Below are 27056 nucleotides of genomic sequence, written 5' to 3'. Positions count from 1 at the left end.
ATATTTTCTGATAATAATTTTCAATATCGATCGGTGGCATTCTCCACGTTGATAATAATTAACATGTCGTATATCAATAATTATACTAATACGGTATAGTGAATACGTTTATATCATATGTTTGTTGTACGTTTTACACGTTAATGGTGGTGGTGTTTGTTAAATTAATGACCGGATAATATTTAAGATCACAATAATAATTATGTGTCACATTTCCTAAACAATTTGATTTGCTCACTTCATCGGTGAAGTAAAACCTTGGTAGGTGGCAAAAAGGCCATTTTTTAATAATAATAATAATGTTTATACTCTCTCCAGCGAGAGAATGTGCCGCGGTCCGACGAAAGTCCCGTGTTCACTGTTCACCGTCGTGACATGTATTGCAAAGAATAATTTATATTATACACATTGTACTTAACTATTTAAAATCGCGAGTGTCGAGTACGACCAAATATTATAAAATATGAATGATTCATTCATATAATATTTAGTACAACGATAATAATTTTAGGTCAAGTCCAAGATGTCCGACGATGCATAACGCCTCGAAATTCTGGCATGTTACCCAAATATTATTAAAATACGTATGCACAATATATTTTTTTTTATTGACAAGTTCTAATTTTGACGAAATTGGATAGGTATCTATTTAAATGAAAAACGATTTTTATAATTTTGTTATATGTAATTCAAAAAATATTAATTGTAGAAACTTGAAACATAAGTTTAGGTACACAACACTATTAGGTTATTTTTAGTTATTTATTTTCTATAAACTATGCGATTTTCATAGTAAAAAATTTTAATGTTTAAGTTATTTATACTACGATATCTATTCTTTTAAGTTATAAGTTTATATCAACAATTAATATTATGTATACTAATTAATAGTACAAGGTGTTCAAAACATTTGGAAACGCTTTAATTACTGTTTGCATATTTTTATATCTTTACATATAGCAATAACAGATAAAACTGCATATTTATTAGGAAACTATTTAATCACCTATTCATTATATCATAATATAAAATATTATCATTTATCAGTTCTAAATTCTAATAGTCCAATGACTGTTTCAAAACTTTTTGAACACACTGTTTTACTGTATGGCTGTATATTAAATGCTTAATGCTGAAATGCAAGGTTTTTAACAAAAATGAGTTTAACATACTGTAATTACTACTTATAGAAACATTTTAATTTTTCGCACCTATGCAATGATAGTAGAACTCGAATTGAATACAGCCATTACACTAAATTACAGTGATGAACTTAATGATGAGGTTGAGATACACTCCACCATTGTCCAATTATTCCATTATTCCAAATAATCCATTATTATTACCTATAGTTACAGGCTACAGCAGACTGTAGAGCGACTACAAGAGATTGTATTTTAGACTTAACTCATCAATGACTTATTTTGGTATAAATTTGATATTTCGGTATCATGCCAATTAGGCCAATTTTTAATCATAATAACTACCGATAATAATAACACATATGTGTGTTTTTTATACCTGCTCCAATGCTTTTTATGTAAACGACCCAAAGTTATTTATAAATAATTATGTTTAACAAATGTATATATTTTAAAATATGATAATGTATACTTTACACGTTGGTTGAGTCATACTTCCAATGAATTGGCTCTTGTTCTTTATCTAAAACCTTAAGCTGAGTCATATAGATTCGAAAATAATATACGACTTGTGGGACTCAACTGTCATTAGGTCAGGTATATCCCCGGTATAGGTAACTAATTTGTATGATTAATTTTTGAAAAAAAAGATTAAAATATATATTATGGTACCATTTATGACATACCTAACCTTTATTATTTTAATAGAGTTTAAAACCAAAATTATAATATAGACTTATTAAAAAGTGATATATACACTCGTATATATATATTTTCCGGTAGGCATCTTGTAATTTTAATTGGCACGTATTAAGAAGTTAGTCAAAATCGTTGTATAAGTCTGTCAGTCTGTAACTCTGAAAAAGGCTGTTTTCACCATAATAAGGCCGGGAGGTCTTTGACATTCGGCCGCCTATGGTTTGTGCTGTTTTTTAGCTTCGTGTTGTTATCATATATTGAAAAAAAATTGAGCCATAACGCTGTGGTTTTTAAGTATTAATAAAACTACTAGATAGGGGAGATAACGAGAAGGTAAAGTATACCCCTCCCCCTTTGTATAATTGCATAAGTAGTAGGTAGTTTTGAACTAGAAAAACATTTTTTGATTTTAGGTATACATATAATAAATTACATACCTAATTTTATTGTAATACATTACAATAATGGGTTTTTCAGTTAACATTTTCATAATAAAATACTCAACTAAGTTCATGTATTACCTATGTAAATTTGAAAATTATCACTAATTTAGATAGTTTCAAAATTTCGGTCAAACAGCTGGTTTAACAGAGTTTAAATATTTTTTGATGAAACTCCACTTAGAATAAATCAAATTTGGATTTACTTACAACGATTTTTTTATGATTGTTTCAGTATGATTCTTTGTGGTAAGTTGACTTTCACAAAAGACAGCATAATATTGTGAACTGCGACAGTTTTCGTTAAATAATAATGAAGTATTATTATATTCAGCAAGTTACACAATACACAGTAGTTAACAAATAGGTACATATTATATTATATTATTTTATATGATATATAAACTTAAACAAATTATTTAACTATTATAACATAAGTAGAATAAATAGTTGAATAACAATATAATATAGACATATTATAGTCTTCGGGTCCTGTAAAATAATATGTAAGTATATAAATAAGTTTTATGATATGTATAGCGTGTATATAATGTATAATATCATACATTTCTTAATATTATATTCGCAGTTCAACTTTATGTGCGTATTAGTAGGTACATTTAAAAGGCATCCGGTATGAATAATAAGAGAGAATAATGAATTTCCTGTAGAGCTGGGAAGTGCTTCAACGCTGTATCGATTGAAGTTTTTTTTTTATAGAACAGTCACACTTTTGCCGACCCGACAGGCAGCGCTAATACATAAATGTGAAGTACCAAAAAGTTTACAGATTGTTACACGCAATCCCTTTTTACATCATTTTTTATTATGATCTCTTTTCTGGCAACGGTACAGCATCCAGCATTCCATTTTGTGGCAGTTTATTCTGACCCACAGTAATACGTTTACGTGTGTCGTCACTGTGATTTTTTTATACAATTAATTACATTTTTTACGAGATCTTACGAATTTCCTTTGTTACAAATATGTAGTATATTATTATAATATTATATTATTATTCACGTGGACTAACTACAGATTCCATTTGCATTCATAAAGGTAAATTGTTTGGTATATAATTTAAAATTATTATATTAAGAAAATGTGAACATAATTCACTACATTTAAATGTATTTGCATATTTCGACAATAATTATTAATTACAACGTGTAATCAATTTAGGAGTTAACAATTTTTTCTTTTGTTTAAATTTTCATACTTTTTCAATGTTTAGGATTTTGTTGAGATGATATTCATTAAAAATAATACTAAATGGATGGTCAATATAAAACGAGTTATTCCTATAGAAATTTTCTTGTATCAATATATTATAAATTGATACAAGAAAATTGTTTCAGTAAAAAATTCATTAATAATATATGATAAAGACACATACATATAAATATGGAATATTTATTAATTATTACGCGTGTTTGGTATTTATTTAGTAATATAGCTGCTATAAATAAAATGTGTTATAAGATATTTAAACGTATTTTTAAAAAAAAATTAGGACTAGGTTTCTCCTCAGTTCAATTTTTCCTCGTAATAAATATATATATATATATATATATGTTATCAACAAATCTTATTGTGAATATTTACATATTGATTTTTTCCAAGAAACCACTGGTTTACATTATCGTTATTATAAATTATACAATATTTTATTTAAATTTAAAATATATTATTTTTAACTTTTCCTATGTTCTATAACTGAATGGATCTATAAAATTATAATATTAAATAAACGTATAAGTAAAAATATTAATTAGTATCATTAAGTTTAGAATAACTCGCACAAGCCACAAGTGTAATAACTAACAAATTATTTAATATTTTAATGATTATTACAATGAGTTCTAACAAGTAGTAGCGGTACATGCCAAAATGGTTTTTGTATTTATAGCGACAATATTATTCATGAACAACATATATATGCTACATACACCTATGCAATGTACCTTTGCACAATACGATTACTAATAATAGTACTAATAATAATTATAATAATAATAATTGATATTTATCAAATAAATAAATAAATATATAACACCCAAGAGGGTAAGAGTACAGCAAGTGAAGAACAAAATTATCTTTAAATTAAGATTTAAGGAGAATAAAGGAATACATATTGAATACAAATTATACATAAACTAATTAAATTATAAATACACGTTTTTAGCCTAGAACAGGGGTTGAAAAAAAAATCAAAGTTATGAATTTGATTACACATTATTGGTAGGCGACACCGGACACACCGAACTATTTTGTAAAGTAATTATTTTTAGAATGAGGTATAGCAAAAGGTGGATTAAATCTCGAGTTAAAACTTAAAAGAGGTACTTTAAGGCAAATTGTTAGTAACAATTCAGGACAGCATACCATTATTCAATATTGTATTTCTTCAATATTCAGTATTGAACAATAATCAAAACATTTTTATTAGTTTTTGTCACTGATTTTATATTATATTATTTAGCTGTACTTAAATAAAATAATTTTATATTATAAATATAATTAATTAATTAAGGGTTAGTACCTACCTACTTATTTAATTATATCATTAAACATGCTTGCCTAATATAAATAATGTTTAATAAAAAGGTAGTTTTAAGATTAAAAATAGGTAGGTACCTATCTTAATAAACTTACTCATCAAGATTATAGTACTTATTTTCAATTTTAATAGCCGAATAATGAATGTGAACAAATGTGTTTTCTTATAAAATATATATTAATGTAAAATGATATCTCTTTCACAGAAACTATGATTATCAGAAGTATATTTTTTGCGGCGTTTGTATTATATTTTTCTATTTCTTCGGCAATTAAAATATGTGATCGAAAACCAACTTCAATATCAACACCAAAAAGTACAAATCCACATCCATTTAGAATTGTTTTCAAAGGAAATATAGAATATTATACACCAGGAACTACATACACAGGTAACAAAAATCATGATTGTTATAAGTTACTATTTTTTATTAAAAAAAAAGTATAATTGTATGTTTATTCACAAACAATTTCGTTACAAAATTCTAACTGTTGGTAATTTAAAACTTAAATTAGTAGGTACTAATTAGGGAATAATTATAAATGTATTAATCAAAAACTAACAACATTTTTAGAAATTCTATATTATTTTTTACATTTACTTATTATACATTCCTATAATTGTGAAAATATAGGTGCTTGTTTTACAAATTATTTTTTATGTACAATATACTATATAGCCAATATAGATTGGCGTTTAGATTCTGAGTAGAGCGATGTGTAGAGTGATGAATGTATGACATTTTGATGGATTTTTTATTATTAAAAATTATTAAATATAAATATATAAACATAATATTATAGAAAATAAAAATATTATTTTTTTGTGTCTGTATAGTAGTGAGTGCACGTTTTTATAGAGGTTAAATGTCAAAACGTTTGATCTTCAACTTCGAGGGTGGTTTCTAGTACCAATGAGATCTATTTAGTACTGGCTTTAAGATGTCAAAACCAGTTTTCGACAAAATACATTTTATGTTTTTGTTGTAATTCAAAATTAAATGATCATAACGACGTCATGTCCATTACATCCATTACTACTTACTCAATGAAGAGATACACTACACTCAACACCTACTGTATAGCAGGATAGTTTCTCACTTACTTGCATTTTTCACTTAGGGCTTTCATATCTAATTGTTTTAACTTTTAAAATAATGGTTCTATTAGGATTTTGTATGTTTTTTATTATAATAACATGTTTTCCATACAGACATAAAATAGAGTATGATCTGTAGAAAATTATTGTGAATATTGATAAACTAAAGTTTCATAAACTATAGTAAATAATATAACATACAAAAACATGCAAAAACATACAAAAATAATAATAGTTATACACAAAGTATAATATGTAGCTGCTTTGCAGCGCCTAACCGTTCATTTTGTGTTAAATTCATACTTAAATGGTATGAACCAATACGATGAAGATATAAGAGGTTATAGTACCTAGTTTATTTATAGATAGGCATATGACTTTTATTAGTTTTTTTTTTAAATTAATGTATATTAAAAAAATTTTGCTGTGTCAAAAAATTGAAAGTGCAATACAAGGTTCCTCGTAAATTGTTGTTAGTGGAAGTTAAAAAAAAGTTGAGCGTAAATCCTCAATAATTTTGATGAGCCTCTGAAGTTCAAATTTTGATAAAATTTGTTAAAATCACAAACATTTGCAAATTATTTTAAGCTAGAAATTCATAAAATATTTTCTTTTTATATCTAAGATTTGAAAATGTAATACAAGATTCATTTTAAGTTTGTCTTCTTTTATCAAAAAAACATGTCTCATTTTATGAGTATTCGAAATTCAAATTTATACAACATTGGATATTTATTCGATTTCTCTTTGAGTGATTTTCTTATTTTGTTGTAATTCAAAAACGAATAACCGTAGACACTTGAAATTCACACTATATGTTTATTATATTATTTTCTACACTTGATAACATAATCAAAATACTTTGATTCGTTTTGAGCTGTTTATGGACATTGGAGTGTACCTATTGTCATTGATTAGGTCACTGTAATCCATTAGGATGTGTTAAATTTTAAGTCAATGATAAAGTATTGAATGCAAAAAATTATTTTGAGCGCAACGGGGCCGTAAGCCTATTTATTATATAAATAAATTGCTATTTATTATAAACCGTAAACATACAATATCATAAAATTAATCTAAATGTTTTGAAAATGTTACTGTAATAAAATATTTATTATAGTAAAATGTATATTATACGTAAGAGTTTTAAGTCCCCACGAATAATATTTACGAATTACAGCTGTTAAATATATTTTTGCGTAGTTATATGTGCCATGTGGTGTTACTACCAAAGAACTGATGCGGAGTGAGCGCAGCAGTCGCATCGTATGCTTCGGTATTAGTAGTTTTATACTAAAAAGTTTTGTTAATTGTTAATATCAAATTACTATCAGTAAAGTGTAATAAAAAAAATCGTGTAACCGTGCGTAACTTTTTGTGTTTTATTTTAAATTTTTAAATACAATAAAATAACTAACATCGTTATTTTTCGTTTAAATATGCAATTTTGTCCACATTAGAACTTCAAATACCTACACATAATGTATGAACAAAAATTGGAGCTTAAAAACTGTTCAGATTTTTTGGTTTAAGTATGAACTATTGATAAGCAACCTTCAATAACTATTTCAAATCTTAGTTGTAAAAATTGATAATTTTATAAATTTTTAATACAAAATTATATTCGGGATTTTGACGAATTTTGTCAAAATTTGAACCTAAAATATTTATAAAAAAATATACTTCTATGGATCTTTAATATTTGTTAATACCTAGAGTAAAAATTTATAAAGAACCTTATATTAAATTATAAGCTTTCATTTTGACAACATTTTTTATCAACTATAACTGAAATAATGCATGTCTTTAAATAGCTCAAAAAGAGTCAAAATATTTTGAAAACTTTTTCTTGCATCTAGTATTTCTAGTTATTTATTTATGAATAACAACAAAATATCAAAAATCAATTGAGTATAAATAGTTAATTATCAGGTAAATATCAAATGACGTATCAATTTTAAATGTTTATAAAAAATTAATGTGGCTTTCCGGTAAACTTTTAAAAACTATAAGGAATTTTAAATTTTGACTTTTTTAAAGTACTTACTAGATCCAATTTGTTACCAGAAATCACCTCCAATGTTGAAAATTGAAGTATTTTTCTACTATAAATACACATAAGTACACTGAAAAATAAAAATCCTAAATCATTGTATAATCAATACTTTCATAGCTCCGCTCGAATCTAAAATGTAAAACATTAATTTCGGTTGTCTCTAGTTTTATTGCAAGGTATTAGGACTACTGCAACACCAAGTTTTACTAGTTTTATATTGATGGTCGAGTCTGAAGAGAGTCAGAATTATGACGACGAAAACAACGACTTTATATCTGGAAAATTTCAACTTACTGGTGACGTAAGAACAAAAATTAGCGAAGTCTGTCCAAATACAGTTACTCAGACCTCTTTAATTCCAAAATCAGAAGTACAAGTATTTTGGACAGCTCCGTCATCTGGTAGCGGATGTGTTGTATTTAGGTATGTTTAAGATTCTTCATTTTTAAAATAATTAGGTACTATATTTATATTTCTACAATTGAAATTTGGTATTTTCAACTCTTACGTCATATTTTTGCGTACATATTATTATAGTAGTTATATAATGTATTAATATATGTATATCATTATTAATTTTTTGGATTAATTAGAGCTACAATTGTTGAATATCGTGATATTTGGTATATGGACGATGACCAATTAAACAAAAGAATTTGCGAAGAAAGTAATGAAAGCAATGACGATAACGCTAATGTAGTATACGAGTGTTGTGCGTGTCACGAAGCTAAGTTCGAGGTTTGTATTTATGAGATTAGTTTAAAATTAAATTCACAGTATCTAGGTTTAAGTAGGTAGTATGTATTTGTTTGGCTATTGTTTTACGAGCTTGTAAGTTATGCTTATGAGAAATGCAAAAAAAAATTATCTTGAAAGTTTAATACGACATTTTGTAGTTAACTTTTGAAGGACTATGGTCAAGACATACTCACCCAAAAGATTACCCGGACGACAATTGGCAGACTAGATTTAGTGATGTTATTGGCGCTTCACATACAATTGATTACCGGTATATTGATGATAAACAATGTATAATTATATTTATATATAATACATAAATATGATTATCAAGTTTTTTTTTAATTTTCAAGTTTTTGGGAACAAGATCAAGTAGCTTCCGATGGGATGAATAGCATAGCACAAAGTGGAACTACTTCGACTTTGGAATCTGAACTTAAATCTAAAGTGATAAAAAAAAAATGTTATAACCGTCTGAGTAACTTAAAGCTATTTAATAATATTTTGTTTTAGAGCGATAAAATTCGTACTATAATTAAAGCCAGAGGTATTAGCTATCCAAATGTGACTGGAAAGACATTTGCTGTATTTCGAGTGGATCAAGATCATCATTTGATTTCAGTTGTGTCATTCATGTGTAAGAATCTAAAGTATTTGTAAAATATTCTAAACTGGTTTTGGTTACATTTTAAGATACTTTTCATTTAAAACTAGATCCATCGCCGGACTGGTTTGTTGGAATTTCAGGTTTGGAACTGTGTTTGCCAAACTGTAATTGGATTACGAATAAAACCATCAACTTATACCCATGGGACGCTGGAATTGATAGCGGAGTCACATACAATGTATTTTGTTCTAGTAATTTTAATCACTTACTATAATATACGAAAATTCCATCAATTGTTATACATATTACAATTTACAAATATTACAATATTGAGTTGTTTACTTTAATATTTAAAGATAGAAAATTAAATGTTTGATTAGGTAAACTAATACATCAAAAGTTGACCTAATATCTAATCTTATTAACACCAAACTTGCTAGTATTACTATACTTATTATCGATTCTGGCTGGATTAACGGGAAGAGAACTCGCACACAAGTCGTGGGTGGTGGTAGAAACTAAGACTTAGAAGCTCAATTAAGTCCAATAATAAATAGTTTTAGATATTATAAAATTCCAATATCGCACCTGATATAGATTCTTAATCCTGCTCTGCTACTAATAAAAAGTTGTTACTAAAAACATAGAAATTAGATAACTTTTAATTTTCATTTTTTTTTAGGATTTTTTCAATTACTGTCATGAACAAAAATCCCTAATAAACTTTTATGAGTGAATGAATTAAAAATTTTGATGAAATTCATTAAAATCGTTAAAATCGCAAAACTGTGCAAATTAATTTGTTATTAGAAATTTATAAAAATTTTATTTTTAATTTATAAAGAAAGGAAATTTGATACAAGGTTCCTCTTATGGTTTTATACCTATTATAATAAAAAAAGTTTACTGGAAAATCACAAAAATTTTTTACGAGCGTTTGGATTTTAAATTTGTAAGACATTGGCGATATTCACTCGTAAAATAACTATTTCTCTTCAAACGATTTTTCATAATATGCTGTAATTCAAAAATAAATAACCATAGATACTTTATATTTTCACCAAATGTTTAAATTATCATGTTCTGTAAAGGGCACAATTTTTAAAATCTTTTGAATCCTATTTAATCATATTTAATCCTATTAATAGCTAACATTTCTGATTTTTTCTGTTAATATTGATAAAAAAATGTTCGTTTGATTTTAAAGCCTTAACATTTAATACAAGATTACCATAAGGCCATAACCATAAGCAGTTCATACCGAAACCAAAAATTCTTAAAAATATATATGCAAAATATTTTTTTATAGACATAAATTGAAACGAAGTTCAAATTTGGCCGAAATTACATACTTAAACGATGAATAACGATGTTAGTTGTTATTTCCCATACAGCATAAAAATATTTCCCAACTATGGTAAAAATATTTTCAGGAAAATAATATAGTTGTAAAAATATTTTAAAAAGTTGCGTAAATAATTAGGAAATATTTTAGTTATATTCTTTGGCCCAAAAGTTCATATATTTGAAAATATTTTATAAAAAACATTTACAAAATATTTTAATCATATATTTTCAAAAAACATTTTTACGGAAACTTTATAAAAATATTAAGTCAACATTTTTATGCAATCATATAGTACAATATTTTTTTATCATAAGAAGAAAATATTTATAAAATATTATTAGTCAAATATTCATTATTCAACCACTTTAAGACATTCACAAAATATTATCATTCCCCAAATGCTGTGTGGGTTTGTTATAATTCAAAAACAATATTCGAGGAGACTTCTAATTTTTACGTACCTGTATTATAAAATTTACTATATGGAATGACTTTTTTAAATATTTAGATTCATTTTAATCTATTACTTATTTATACCATCAAAATATTATATTCATACTGTTCTACGGTAAAGTGGTATTGACTCAAAAGTGAATAACAATATTATAGTATAGTATTGAAATGTACACTATTGTAATAAATAAATATAATAAATGCAATGTTTTTGGAAAAAATTAAATCAGCATACCGCTACACTAATAATAAAATAAGTTAAAAGTACCCTAGAAATAGGCTGACAGACCGTCCCTGCTCAGAATCGTTTTTCGTAAACAGGTGATTCACCAAGCATGCACCCCTTTTTTCTTCATTATTGCACAGTTATTCAAAATCTGATTTTTTTAGTTTTTAAATTTACTTTAAGACCATATTTTTGATATTTTTTGTACTACTAAAGGAGTGGGTTACTGTAATATTTGAATTCAATGATATCATATCATTGTATACGAAAAACGATTCTGAGTGAAGGCGGTTTGTCAGTCTAGGATATTTTATATTATACTTGTATTGTTATAATTTATTATTTATATGGTAGCCGAACAGCCGGTAAGTTCAATTGATGTTGTAAAATTACAAATAAATAAGTCGTTATTCTTTGTTATTTAATATGTAATTTCGTCCAAATTTGAACAATAACTATAAAAGAACTGGGTTTATGTATATTTTTAAACTCTTTGGTTACAGAATTAATAACTTACGTGGAATCTTACTTTAAATTTTTAATCCTTAGGTATAAAAGTTGAACATTTTATCAACTTTTAACTACAAAATCATTTTAAAATTTAAAATTTGATACATTTTGTCAAGGCTTATAAAAAAATTTGTGCCTATGTATTTTTGATATTTTTCAACTTCTATTGTAAAAATATATCAGGAGCCTTGTGTTAAATTTCCACACTTTTTTACAGAATTTTATTGAAAATTTAAAATGTCTGTCAACAGCTCAAAATGAGTCAAAATATTTTTAAATTTTTTTCAAGTATAGGAATTTATAAAATAAACATAATATGATACATAGTGCAACTATGGTCAATTTTTTTTTTTGGGGGGGGGATAGAATTTTATAACTGCGTAGATCTGCAGGGGCTTTGCCCCCACACCCCCTAACTAACATACTGACTGGTTACTTACAATACACAAATAAATTTATATTAAACTATGTAGTGAATATCAAGACTATTAGTTACATCTTTTTCGATATTGTTGTTCTCTGACAAGCTTTTAATCGCTACATGGAAGAAAATTAAAGATTGCCGGTTGCACAACTAACAGGTACCTATATGGTGAAAGTTACTTGTAGGAATTTATATAAATTTGGGTACATAACTTCAGTACCTAACTTCTTGTTTAATATCATCAATATCAAAATTTTTTATAATTTTAACCAGACAATTTTTAGCAACAACTTATTTTTCTCATCACCAAAAAGCATAATTCATAACGAGTTGATGAAATAATTACGAATAAAAATTCGTTTTAGAAAAAAATATAAATAACCAGTGAAAATGTCATGTATATACGGTCATTTGTTTTAGAGTTAGGTACTTATTGACAAGCTAATAGTATTAAAAGTTAATATACCTAACCATATTGATACAACCACGTTATGGTTTCATACTTTTCAGTCACTATTCAACTAGGTATTGACTTAGTTTTAATAATTTATAAATAATATAAAAATTGTAATAATTATTGCTGTTGTTTATAATTAATAGTACCTATTTAAAAAAAAAAAGCTGGAAACATGTTTAATATGATTTTAGTCATCTGATATGCCTCAAGTACCAATAATGAATATAGAAAGAGTTTGGCCATCGAATATCAATGATATGCGTTCTCCATTTTATGACCAATCGGGTGCACAAATGAAGCCTATTGCAAAACTTCATCTTATGAGACAACGTCTTTATGAAAAAAGTTGTTCGGAAGAAGAGTCTAAAACCGAATCAGCAGGTCTGTTGTTAGTTAATATTTTTCTTTTTGTTTACGTTTGAATCAACGAACTGATTTATTTGTTCTATGTGCTATAAGTTTGTGATACTGGTCCGTGGTCAGATTGGGACGAGTGTTCAGTGACTTGTGGCAAAGGCTATAGTAATAGATATAGGCAATATAAGAATCCAGAAGACGCACATAAACCTCACTGTAGCAAACGGTCGATGACACAACGTAAAGGATGTTATGTGCTTCCTTCGTGTGCGTAAGTTAATATTCATTAAAAAAATTGCTATATTGTGGATAGTAAAAACTCAAATATCTTTAAGTTGACTAGGTATATATAAACTCTTAAAAATAAAGTGAAAAAAAAACATACCTGGTGCTTACCATTACAATATTATATAAGTTTGTTAAAAAGTTTTTTTTTTAGTTTGTGAACTATCTTGGTCTTACATATATAATTAATTGTCTCTAAAGATAAAAATTAGAGCATTTTTGTTAATTTTGTAAAATATGTCAAAAAATCTGTTTTGAAATATATATTTGAGTCTCTTAACGAGTTGCTTATATGAATAGGTAATAGGAATATTGGTTTCTTTTATAAATTAGGTATTTTTATATATTTTTATTTTAACTAGATCAAAAATGTTTAAATTCTTAATTTATAAATTAGGTATGTATAGGTCCACTCTTAATTTCTTAAATATTTATATTGACTTTTCTTATAGGTATTATATATATTTGTAATAGTATAACTCTTTTAACTCACTTCTTCCGCCGCAAGCATGCTTAAAGAACAAAATTATTTTCAAATTAAAGTTTATTTGCCTATTTATCAATGTATTGATTTGTTTGAAGAAGTAATAATAAAAAAAAAAATAATTTAAATTATAAACTAATATTAAAATCTTTTGTTACTTTTTGTAAAATTGAGAACTTTATGATGTCTTTAGAAATTGATATTAATAAATGATACGATATGATTTATTTTTAGAATTGAGAGTGAGGAGACTGATACGATTGATCCAAAATGTGATGTAACTGCTTTTGGTCAGTGGTCGGATTGCTCAGCAGAGTGTGGACCTGGCGTAACAGCAAGATTTCGGACAATTTTAAACGAAGAAGTGACACCAAAATACTGTTTAGGTAGAATGTTCTTACAACAAACTATACCATGCGAATCAAAACCTTGTCAAGACGAACGTGATAACGTGGTTAGAATAAAATAATCAATATTATATTATATTATTTATGAATAATAAATGTCTGAGGTATTAATGAAATCTTAGGACTTGGGTATAATATGCAGTAATTGTTCGCTAACTAAATGGTCGTTGTGGTCGCCTTGCAATATGAAATGTGGAACGGGTCAGAAGGAGAGGCATAGGATGAATTTAGACAGAACTGCAATGTCAGAAAATTGTGACCCTCGTTGTTATACACAGACAATAAATTGTACAGATAATCCTCCATGTGAAAACAATATGCGAATGGGTAAGATATGTTGATCTTAAATCTTAATAATTCATTACAAATTTATAAATTTTTAAAATGATAAAAGTGAAAATGTTTTAATAAAATTTTACATGCTGCATATATTAGAGGATATTTTATTATTTGGAAACAGTTTTATGTTAAAGAAATATAATGTAACGGTACAACGCTCTCTTATTTATAATATTAATCAAAAGACAAATAGGTTATGCAATACTTCCATCGTCAATCGTATGTTAAATCGTACAAATTAAAAAAAGATAATTATTTTTTCGACATCTACGTTTTATACAAAGTGTTTTTATTTTTACTTAGAAACAACCATATCACCAAGTTCTGAAAATACACCAGTAACATCTGTTACTTTAAATCCAGACGATGTAAGTATAAACAAACTAAATAGTAAGTTATTTTTGGTGAAATGAAAATGCACATCACAAATACTGAGTAAAAATCAGTATAAATTATTTATTATAAACAGTTTTTAAAAGAAATGTAACTTACCAGATTGACTCAACTCAAAGTCTTCGGATTAATTTGTTTGGTAATATGTAAAAGGAAGCACTTTAGTAACTACCATCCAAGTATCAATTAGGTTGTAACACAACAACTATAATGTTCTTTTTAAAATAAATAAATAAAATAACTTATTCAAATCCTTGTCGATTATTAATTTTTTTGTTAACTGTTAATTATTATTTTAAACTGATTTTAGTATATCATTGTAGACTACAATAATAAAGCGACTATTCTACCTCATTTATACATCGTTAAAGTAATTTTAGATTCTGAGTGAAACGATGAATGTATTGATTTTACAATGATGTGTGTTTTTTTTTTATTTTTTTTTTTATTTTTTTATTTTTGTGTCTGTGTACACGATAAGTAGTCGAAATAATGCTTCGATTTTCGACTTCAGTATCTTGTTCGATGGGAAAGTGAATATCGTTGGTGCATTGGGGAGGTCAAAATTTTAATTTCCCAGTAGTTTTCAAAAGCGATGTGAAAAACAAAAGAAAAATTAAGGAAAAACGGGAATTTTTACGCAAAATCGATTTTTAACAAAATCGATTTTGGTTATTGGTGTAACTCTAAAACAAATGACCGTAGATGCATGAAATTTTCACTGGTTGTTTATATTTGCATTTTCTATACACAATAAAATTTACAAAATATTTTGACTCTTTTTGAGCTGTTTACGGCCATTGTCAGTTTTCAATTTTTTTAGTTTTTTTTTCTATAAATATCAATAAAATTTTATCTGTTGAGTAAAAAAGCTTGAAAATTTAATAGAAGGCTCCTAGGTTATTGTTTCAAAGGCAGATGAAAAAAATTAAAAATCCTTAGTCACAGTTTTTAATTATAAGCATTTAAAGTTCAAATTTTGACAAAATACGGAAAAATCACGAAAAATAGCAAATTATTTTGAGTTGAAATTCATAAAAATTTTTCTTTTTAAATCTAAGATTTGAAAATGTAATATAAGATTACTCATAAGTTTGTCTACCTTTATCAAAAAAAAAATGTCTAGAAGAAACTTAAATTAAATTTTTATGAGCGTCTGAAATTTATATTTTTACAACATTTGATATTTACTCGATTTCTCATGTAACAATTTTCTTATTTTATTGTAATTAAAAAACAAATGACTGTAGATACTTGAAAATTTCACTGAATGTTCATATTAGCATTTTCTATATATCATAAAATGTTTAAAATATTTTGACTCTTTTTGAGTTGTTTACGGACATTGTCAGTTTTCAATTTTTTTAGTTTTTTTTTCTATAAATAACAATAAATTTTTATTTGTTGGGTAAAAAAGCGTGAAAATTTAATATAAGGCTCCTGATATATCGTTCTAATAGCAGTTGAAAAATATTAAAAATACATAGGCACAATTTTTTTTTATAAGCATTTAAAGTTCAAATTTCGACAACATTTATCAAATTTATAATTTATTAATTATTTTGTGGTTAAAAATGTATAAAATGTTTAACTTTTATGGCTAAGGATTTAAAATTTAAAACAAGGCTCCACGTAAATAGGTTATATATAAATTACTTTATTCACAATAATATCATCAAATATACTTGGTAATATCATAGGCTGACTGACCGTTTTCGCTCAGAATCGTTTTTCTTATACAATGATATTATATCATTGAATTCAAATTTAACACCATCCATTACAGTGACCCACTTGTAACCTACTGTACAGCAGACCGACATCCACTTATCCACCTTTTTTACTATTTAGATTTCAGACGACTCGACGGAAAAATGTTTTTTGTCAAATTGGAGTAAATTTTCAAGTTGTAATGCTATTTGTGGTCCTGGTTTCAAAGAGCGTACGCGAACCATACTAGTTAGTTATTTTATTACTTAATAAGAATTCAGCCTTGTATAAATATTCTGTATTTTAGTCCCCAACGGATCCACTGGAACAAAAGAAATGCAGGAAAAAACTAGTTGATCGTCGAAACTGTCGAGGAAGACAATGTAGCAGTAAGTTCAAAATGCAATAAGACATCTTATTTAATATTATTATGAAAATAAAATAATAATATGACTTATAGGGTTAACTATACAATAACATTTTATATTTAGATAATAATATAATCAATATAAAAAAAATTAAAAGTTATTTTGTAATTTTTTTTACACAGTCAAGTCAATGGCATTTATGGACAATGTGAAACTGTAACCGAATTACTAAACAAATTACGAGTGCCTAACACATTGTTAATCTTAAAAATAAAAAAAACAATTTCAAAATAATTTAATTTATATTCGATATTGCGAAATCAATTACCAAATATCTAAAAATACATAATGTAGAATATTAACAAAATACTTGCTGTTACTTATACAACAGTATAAACTAAAATATATATACAATTAATCTGTGATGTTTATTTTTTTGTTTTTGCATTACCCAGCATAACACATTAGATTGGTTAAGCACGTAAGCATAAATTAATTTTAAAAATATGGTGTACAACTCCACAATAAAATAATAATTAATCTTATATTTACCAACTAAAATAATAAATGTAGTAGGTATCTAACAATATTCATATTCATAAGCCATAATATTTTAAAAATTATATTGAGTACAGAAATGTTAAAATAAATATTTGGTGAATAATTCAAGTCTCTTAAAATATTAAATTATGAGTTACAAAAAAAAAAACGAAATTTTCAAAAACTTTTTTTGCGTAAACATTCTCGTTTTTTTTACTTTTGACCCTTCAAACTTCAAACTTTTAATTAAAACCGGATTCCTACCAAAAACCACTCTTTTCAAAGTTGAAGATTGAAGCTTCTGGATTATAACTAATCCAAATAGCGATGACAGACAAAAAAAACACAGACATAGACATAATAAAATATTAATACATTTATGATTCATCTCTCTGCTCAGAATCTAAACCTATTACTAGGTAAGGACGATAGTTGTAATACTTTCAATAACTTTTAGAAATAATTGTTGAAGGAAACCGTCTTAATAAAAAAAGAGCTCTACATTTTTCCATCATCTACGTAAATATGTCAATATTTCTAATTCTTATAATATACAAATTGATTAATTATTTTTATACAAACAATTCTTGCGATTGGAGTTGTGTACGTCATGTTTAACTAAAATACTGCGAATTGTAGAAGTTAGGTAATATTATTTCATATATTGATAGAACTGAATTTTTATAGGATGTAATTATTCGTCATGGTCGGAGTGGTCATTATGCTCAGCACTATGTGGTATGAATGCAGTACAACAACGTACAAGAGTTCCAGAAAATGTTGCATGGACTTGGTGTAAAGATAGATTAGAACAGCGTATTTGTTCAGCTTTAGCATGTAAAACTGATTAGAAACCAATTTTATTTAGAAATGTTTAATTAAAAAATTCAGTATTACCAATATATTAAATGGCATTATTAATGTGCTTTAAAGATAAAAATATGTTTTTCTCAAACTAGTAGTATACTGTATTATAGTGTTTCAGGACATTAATACCAATATAACTCAAAAGGAATCCCTGTATAATTAAAAAATAATTCCGTATAACAACATGATATAAAATTATTTGTATATATTTTACAATCTTTAAAAACATTTTACTATATGAAATAATATACCTTCCAAAATTAATTTCTTACGTTGGTTTTTTTTATAAATTATAATATAATTAGTGAACGGCCAACGGTTTATTTTTAATGTCACAAGAAAATCCGTTTCTAAAAAGTAAAATGTACGTTCACATACAGAAGATACAAATAATATTAGTTAAAAAAAAATGTTCGTTCTGAATATATTAACCACATTTAAATGTATTAGTTCTGATAAACGTTGAACATAATATTATATTTTAATTAAAATATAATGTATTAAAAATTATATTTAAATAAAGTTTCTAATCTTTATGTTATCTTCTTCTTTGTACATAAAAAATATTGTGCGTATGTTAGTATCCAGTAATCATGGACACTATTGAACCAGTAGACATTTTGCACACGTATTCCTCTATTCCTATTATTTCCTATTGAAACTCTTGGAGTGTTTATAGCTTCGTTTCTCAGTCCATATAATTTGCTATTGGGTATTCGGGTGGCTCACACAGTCACCCAGGAATTTTAAGTTGGCTCACGAAAATCAAATATTTTTTGTTTTAATATATAGCGTTGCCATTGGTTATAGAAATAAAAGATACTTTTATATAATCAATGGGTATAGTACCACAGAACAATAGTATATAAAAATAAATGTATGTTTGTTGCTTATATACTCAAAAACTACTTGACCGATATTAAGTAAAATTTTAAAAATAGTAATTAGCGGTAATATCAGAAAAGTGTACCTAGACAGAAGTTTTAATCGCGTTCAAAACAGGGGGGTGCCAATGTCAGTCGAATTAGCTCACAATCTGGGTGCATCGATGCCGTTTTGCCGTTATATTTGATCATTTTTTCCCGACAAAGTTGGATTATACAGCTAATTCTTATTATATAATATGGGAAAAACTAATATATTCATCTTAATACAGTTTTTAGTTGTATGATTTATTAATTTCATTATTAACTAAATGAAATAAATAATGGTACCTAGTTAGGTATATCCAAGGTAACAGTACATAGATACTGTTTGTTTCTTACTATATAAACAGCTTCACGACCCAATCTTTCATGTGAATATAATATAGTGTTAAAATTTAAGTATTTCTGTCTTTACTCCACATTAAAGCTGTGTAATATATGCATTAATTATGTTTATGTTTAATTTATAAGAACAATAAACTATTTATTAAAAATGTCTATTATGGAAATTGTAAAATCGATATCAGACACAAAGAAAATATCGTCAAAAGAAATTAAAGATAATGTACAATCAATCAAAAAAATAAGTAACCATGATAAATCAAAAGTATCATCTCAGTCAACCCAATTTAGATCATTATTTACGTGTGGCGTACCAGGATTGAAAGAATTTGATTATGATATTGACATAAATTATGCAATTGGGCTATTAAAACAACAAGATGGAAATGTTAATGTGTAAGTATTTAATATATTAATATTATTAATATCGTTAATAATTAGATACCTAGTGAACATTATTTACTAAAATTATAAGTTGTAAACTTAGCTTTAATCGACGACTCGCATAAAAAATGGTTAGTGGACTATAACAATAGACTTAAATACTATATTGCTTATACCAAATTATAATACTAAGTAAATTTGGATTAATGGTTAAAAGTATATTTTATTTATATTAATTGTCATAAACATTGGTGTTGAAAACTTGAAAACAATTTTAATTTAAGTAATAGTCGAATGTATCAAATTTCTACCGATAATACTCATTGAATTGCACTGAAAAAAACTAAAATCGTTTGATGAAAAATCGCGATTTTACGCGTGAACTTCTAAGTTCATCAACATTTTAACATTATGTGCTCATTGAAAATATTTGTGTAATAAATTACACTCATCTTTTTATAGTTCTTGTACCTAAGTAAAAATGATATGGAACCTTGTATTACAATTACAGACTTAAGCCAGGTATGATCATTAAAAATGTAATGAATTTTACACTACAAAAAATTAGAAAAGTTTAGTGATTTTGATGAATTTTGCATACATTTTAACTTAAAATGCTTATAAAAAAATATTATGACCATATTAATATACTTTCGGTATTTTTATCGCGATTACAATAATTAATTAAAACTAGTTGGTATAACACAAAATAAATAAGTTCTAAAACTACTAATGAATGAATATGCATACTTTCTTAACCTTTGTATATAATTTAAAAAACAACTTGAATGAGAATTATATTTTTACTATCAGCTTGATATAAAACTTTAACTAAAATATGTAACATGTTATAATGTAATCATTGTTATTTAAAATATTATTCTCATTATTCTCTTTGCCCACGTCTCCCCTACCTATTTTATAATTATTCAGTTTTGCTGCTCTATTCCATACTAGAAGTCTAGAACCATTATTAGTATTATAGATTTTAATATTATTTTATTATAAAGTATATGCTAATTAGATAGATTACAGATACACAATGTAATGTTTAGGTATAGTCATTTACAAGACATTTTAGATAAGATATTATTGGAAAGGCCTAAAAATCCACTACAAAACTTTGAAAAATATAGCGTGATGTTGAAGCGTACATATATTCATAATGATGTTAATTTTGAACGTGTCTTTGTGGATAATATAAACCGGAATTATTGCTTTAAGAGTTTACAAATGTATAAGGTAATGTAGAGCTATTTGCAACAATCATAGGAACCTCTATTCAGAAGATACACCTATACCATAGGTCTATTTTTCTAGTCTAAATTATGTTTATTTATTTTTTTTTGTTATGCATATCAATAATACAATCATTATTACATGGCATGGTAAATAGGCAAATTTCCTAACACCATGGTTCGGTGTCTTTTCATAACTTTTCCGTATTTTGAAATAATTTACAAAAAATAGATGTTTTAAAATTTTAAGTATTCTTAAAAAAATTTTTATATGACTCGGGTGATATATAATTGACAAAAAATAAGAGATTTCCCTTAATATAATATATTATATGAATGAATGTCAGTAGGAAAATTAGTTATAAACATTACATCTATTACCTATAATTTTCAAATTGAGGGAACGGATATAAGACGGGTAAGAAGTATGAATCAATTAAATGTTGGATACATTATAATAATGCTCACTTTTTCATTATATTAACAGAACCTTTATAGAATATATTTTATATATTTACTTATTTACGATAGAATTAGTATTAATATTTTGGGGGTGTATCAATTATCAATATTGCAATAGGTATATAAATATTTAATCGCTTATTTTCTGTGTACGTGAGCGTGGTTAATGTGGTGTAAAGTATATGTATATTAGTATATTATATATATGACCTATATCGTACCTGCGTTTGGGCATATATTTTACTTTATATCATAGATATTATCAATTAGTACTATTCATAACACAGTTATACAATTCGTGTTTAGTGTGCATTGAAAAAACAAGCTGAACAACAAAAACAATATAATATTAACAAAAAAAATATTAGAAAGTCAGAAATTGATCAACATGAAGAGAAGAAAACTATGAATAATATTAATGATATCGTGCAAGTTCAGAATCTTTGTGAAGTAAACTATATGTTTAATAAAGCTGGTTTTGGACTTCCAGCGGATGAAGCTGCAGTTATATACCTAACCATGAATGAAATGGCTCAGTTAAAAAAATTTGAAAGCATAAGGTACGGTTATTCAATTATACCTAACTAAACCAACAATATCAAAACAATTAACAACATATACTATATCATTTAAATTATTTTTAGGTTTTGGGGAAAAATATTTGGTATAAAAAAAATGTATTATGTAATAGAATGCAAATGGTCGGACGTAGAATTAGAACGTAAAATAATGGTAAAAATCTGAGCTTCACCTCTTTGGTATACATTATAATTGTGCTATTTATTGTTAATGGGGATTTAGAGAGTAAACAGTGTAAGCCATAACTCAAAATCATCAAAACATATAGATAATGATATCACTAGTGACTCACTTCGACAAGGCCCCATAATAATAGATCCAGATAATGCCCTAGATACAGAAAATGAATTTGAATCTGCTGTATCATATACTGATGGTGAAATGGCTGAAAATTCAATTAATCATTACGATTCATGGATTACTTTAAATGATAGTGACAGTTGCACAGCAATACCAAAATCCTCGTCAAAAACCTTGTTACCACCAGAAATGTTCGGAGTTGGTGCAAACAAAAATGTAAATTTATTTAATACAATTTTTAATGAACAATATTTATTTTTAAAGTGTAAATTCTATAGGTATACTTTGTCACAAATAAATTAAATACCGAATGGATTGAACTAGAATCTGTTAAGCCACATCATATAGTTGAAGCAAGAAAAATAAAACGATATTTCACCGGGAAATTAAAAAATCCGGTCAGCATAGGTACCTATATATACATTTAATTTTTATTAATTAATTATGTTCTATTGTTTATTCAACACAGATAAACAGTTTTCCAAAGTTCGATGGTACAGAAAATGAATATCTTAGAGCTCAAATTGCACGAATATCATCGAGCACTCAAATATGTCCACGTGGGTATTATATTATAGAAGAAAAAGATAAAGCAGATTTAAGCAGAATATCAGACCTAAGATCCACAAATTCATTAATTTCAAGCAGAAAAAGTATGATTAAATTGTTTTTTTGCTTAGTGTCTTACTTAACCTTATAAATATACAGTAGAACGCGTTTAAGAAACTCTCCTGAGAACCAATTAAAAACTGCGTCTTAAACGGGAAATTGTATTACCTATGCGTATCATATTATTACGTTGTCAAAATCAAGGGACTCGTAAAAATTAGAATAATATGCAGAAAATCGTCTTAAACGGGTTCTACTGTAATACATTTTTTTCCGTTTACGATAGTGTAACAGATAATTTGAAAACAATCAAACTAAACAATAATATAATGAAATTTGATCAAATAGTATTGATAAAAACTGGCAACAATTCTGGTACGCCACTACTTATTAAAGATACTAGGTACTTAATATATTTTATTTTATCAAATATTATGTTATTCGTATTAATGTTATTACTCATTAGATAAAAATAGTTTAAAAGTATATTAATTTTATAACAACATTTTATTGTTATTTACCTACTAATATTTTTATGTAATTATTTTAACTTTGGTAAATGTATATAATAAATTTAATATTACTCACCTATATGTATAAGAAAAATTATTAAAAGCAAAAATAAAACCAAATAATTAAAAAACTACCTGTCTTATTATGCGTTGTATTTATAAAAATAATAAAACTATTTAACATTCAACAAAAGAATTGTTAATATAATAGGTAATACATTTTTGATTGTATAAATAGAAAAAAATAAATATGAATATTAGGTTATGTAAAAGTTAAAAACATAAAATTATAAGTAAAAAGTAAATACAATAAAATTTGAATACTATTATTCTTGAATAATAAACAATACAATTTTGAACGTAATAAATAATAATAATAATAATAATAATAATAATAATAATAACGTTATTGGTATCTATTTATAAATACCTATAGCAATATATCGAATGTATTATATAATATGTATAGAATATAAACTTATTAATTTTTGTAAATATGAACTAAGTTTTCATGTTTGATTTCAGAAAGTGGTGACCTTATATTCAACGAAAATACCAAACCTATTTCTAATATTAATTTAACGAATGTAAATTATTGGGTGCATAAGAATCCTCACATAGACATTAATGGAGTTACCTATAAATTAGGTTTTTCTAATCTGTCCCATTCGAAAAAAAATGAAGGAAATGCTGAAGAATTTGAAGAAGAGGACAATTTGAGTTATGGTGATAATGTATTAAATTCTAGGGGTGATTTATTTGGAAACTTAGGAAATGATATCTCTGTTGACAATACATCAGCGTGGAAAGGTGTTCTTTGCTCTCCGTTTGATCCTCGTTATTCTCAAGCAATAATGAAATCTCATGTATGGCCTGGAGCTTTTGCAGTTGCTTACAATCTGTATGTAACATTTAAAATTTTCCAAAATGTCTTAAAATAAGTGTCTAATGATTTTTATTTTTTAAGAATTTAACTAGTTATTAGTTTAGTAAATCAATTATAATGTTACAATTAAATCACGTTTATTGTCAAAAATAAAATAAAATAACAATAATAATTACTAACAAAAAGAAAGTAAATAAGTTTATTTGGTGTATATAAGTATATATTTTATATTTTAAATAAGTATTACATTGGTGAGTATATCTTCGTTTAGGTGGGGGTGCCTGATCTACCAGTTATGATAAAGCCGATTTATGGGGGAATGAACCTCAAGCTAGACCAATTTGAGCTTATATACCTACTTGAGATATCAATATTATAACTAATAATACGAGGTAATAGTAAATAATACAAATTTACAACTATTTTGTTACATTTAGGAAACAAATTGCAATATAGTCAGACTAACTAAGACCATGGTTATCTACTAGTAGATAACCGTGACTAGGACCTAGTTAATAATTTATTAGGCACTTAGAAATTGAGGTATTTATTTTTGTTGATAACAATCAAATTATTCAATTGCATAAGTAGGTACTAAAATACTAACGATAATCGTGATGATCCAATGCAAACCTATTTAACTATTGCTTTAGATTTTAAGTAATAAATGTGGTTAATGTTTAAATAATATTCTAAAGCCTGTTTGAATGTTGGATAGACTACAGTAAAGTTGTTGTTATATTTTTAAGTTATCGTTAAATAATTTTTACTAGAAGTTTTTACTAGTGATAATTGTAACTTTTAATGTTATAATATTTGATATGAGAAAATTCTAACCGTATATATAATAAAACTGTTAACAGCCAAACTGACTATATGTATATTGGATGGGGTCAAAAGCATGATTATAATATGCTTTATAACGTTTTTATGGACGAAATCAAAATGGAAAATCCAATTCAAGATGATACTTTTACTGTGGAGTTTCAAGAATTTACTAAAAAAGAGAAAACAGAGAATGAAAAACATCGCTTAAGTACAAATAAAAATATTAACCCTTTTCCACTACGATTGAATCGTACAAAATACAAAGGTGGTGAAAAAGTTATTACATATTATACTTACGAGTAATGAGCAGAATGTTCAATCACAAATTGTTAATAAAAAATATCGTACAAATAAAATATCAAGTGAATTATAATTTTTATTTTTGCTGTAATTTGGATAATATGGCTAAGTAGGTAGGCACCAAATTTTTACCAATTAGGTTGGTTTCAATAAATATATACTCAATCGGATCTTCATCCAAAATTACAAGCTAATATACCTACTTACATTATTTATTGTGGTTATTAAAAGACAAATATTCTAGTTTAAAATTGTTTAAATCATTAATTAACGTTGGTACTTAAGAACTTAACGTTAATGGTCGTGACAAGTTAATTTGGTAACAGGAAGATCAGAATCTTAAATGGTAAATATTAATTTAATTTTGCCCCCACTTTGTCCAAATTCAATTTTTGATGCAAGGTTTAATAATATGTAATTTATAATATAATATTATACATTTTATAGACCGTGATTATAATATATATTATAATTATTATTATTTTGATTTAATAATAATGCGTTATTGTAGTTTTTGAATGTCGTTAAAACTAATACGCGGGTCCTCTATTTAGACGATTGCAGTTATGGGCTGATCTATTTGAATATTGTTTAACGTGTTATGAGCCTAAAATGTACCTACATACGTAACTACTACTAGGATCTGCGTAAACCAATACCTATTATAAATTCTAAAAAATATCGATTTAAAAATTATGTATCTATTCATTATTGAAGAATTATTTTATTTTGTCAAGATTATTTTACTTAATATATATTTATAGGTGATAATATAATAATTAAATATTAAAACACAAATATGTGCATTTACCTATGATAATGAATATTCAAATTTCACCGATGGGGAACTATTTCAAACTTTATAAATTGTTTTTCGTGTAGATTAAATTAATTGTGAGCAACCCACTTAGACTGTGTTATAGACGGTCTATGACCTTATGACTTATTTTATTTTATAATACAACATGGGTTTTCGCCCAATTTACAGATTATACATGAGTGAATATAGAATATACATTGTTGGAACAATAATTTAACTACTATTAAAGTAAGAAAGAAGGGTCTTGATTTGCTAAATACATGCAGCGACGTAGAGGCTCATTCTTACCATAATTAGTTGAGGTAGTAGTCAGTGAGAAAGGAACAGGGTGGCATGAGATTTGGACAGGGACATTGAAAGAG

The 27056-nt window shown here is 25.9% G+C and overlaps 2 protein-coding genes across 5 annotated transcripts; both read left to right on the top strand.

Annotated features, from left to right (window-relative positions):
• The first annotated feature begins 3064 nt into the window (after nt 1-3064).
• On the top strand, nt 3065-19007 carry LOC132935808 (spondin-1). 4 transcript variants are annotated; one of them, XM_061002430.1, is made up of 18 exons: nt 3066-3340; nt 5047-5232; nt 8160-8418; nt 8589-8733; nt 8892-9004; nt 9087-9180; nt 9247-9370; nt 9448-9578; nt 12950-13139; nt 13218-13386; nt 14119-14338; nt 14414-14618; nt 14727-14849; nt 14934-14998; nt 16875-16982; nt 17041-17122; nt 17557-17582; nt 18329-18469. In XM_061002430.1, the coding sequence occupies exons 2-17, from the start codon at nt 5052-5054 to the stop codon at nt 17559-17561; spliced, it is 2214 nt and encodes a 737-aa protein (XP_060858413.1). In that variant the 5' UTR covers nt 3066-3340; nt 5047-5051; the 3' UTR covers nt 17562-17582; nt 18329-18469. The 4 variants fall into 4 exon arrangements, with proteins under 4 accessions (XP_060858411.1, XP_060858413.1, XP_060858410.1 ...); XM_061002428.1 differs by lacking the exon at nt 17557-17582 and having other exon boundaries at nt 3065-3340; nt 14119-14335; nt 18329-19007; XM_061002427.1 differs by lacking the exon at nt 17557-17582 and having other exon boundaries at nt 3067-3340; nt 18329-19003.
• Nucleotides 19008-19927: 920 nt separating this feature from the next.
• On the top strand, nt 19928-25877 carry LOC132933973 (radial spoke head protein 4 homolog A-like). The gene is made up of 9 exons (XM_061000245.1): nt 19928-20172; nt 21216-21402; nt 22167-22420; nt 22505-22592; nt 22662-22955; nt 23018-23137; nt 23209-23392; nt 24386-24761; nt 25610-25877. The coding sequence occupies exons 1-9, from the start codon at nt 19928-19930 to the stop codon at nt 25875-25877; spliced, it is 2016 nt and encodes a 671-aa protein (XP_060856228.1).
• The last annotated feature ends 1179 nt before the right edge of the window (nt 25878-27056 follow it).

The sequence above is a fragment of the Metopolophium dirhodum genome, chromosome 1 (genome assembly GCF_019925205.1).
Source record: "Metopolophium dirhodum isolate CAU chromosome 1, ASM1992520v1, whole genome shotgun sequence".
Taxonomy (NCBI): Eukaryota; Metazoa; Arthropoda; class Insecta; order Hemiptera; family Aphididae; genus Metopolophium; species Metopolophium dirhodum.
This window is presented reverse-complemented; position numbering and strand designations above follow the sequence as displayed.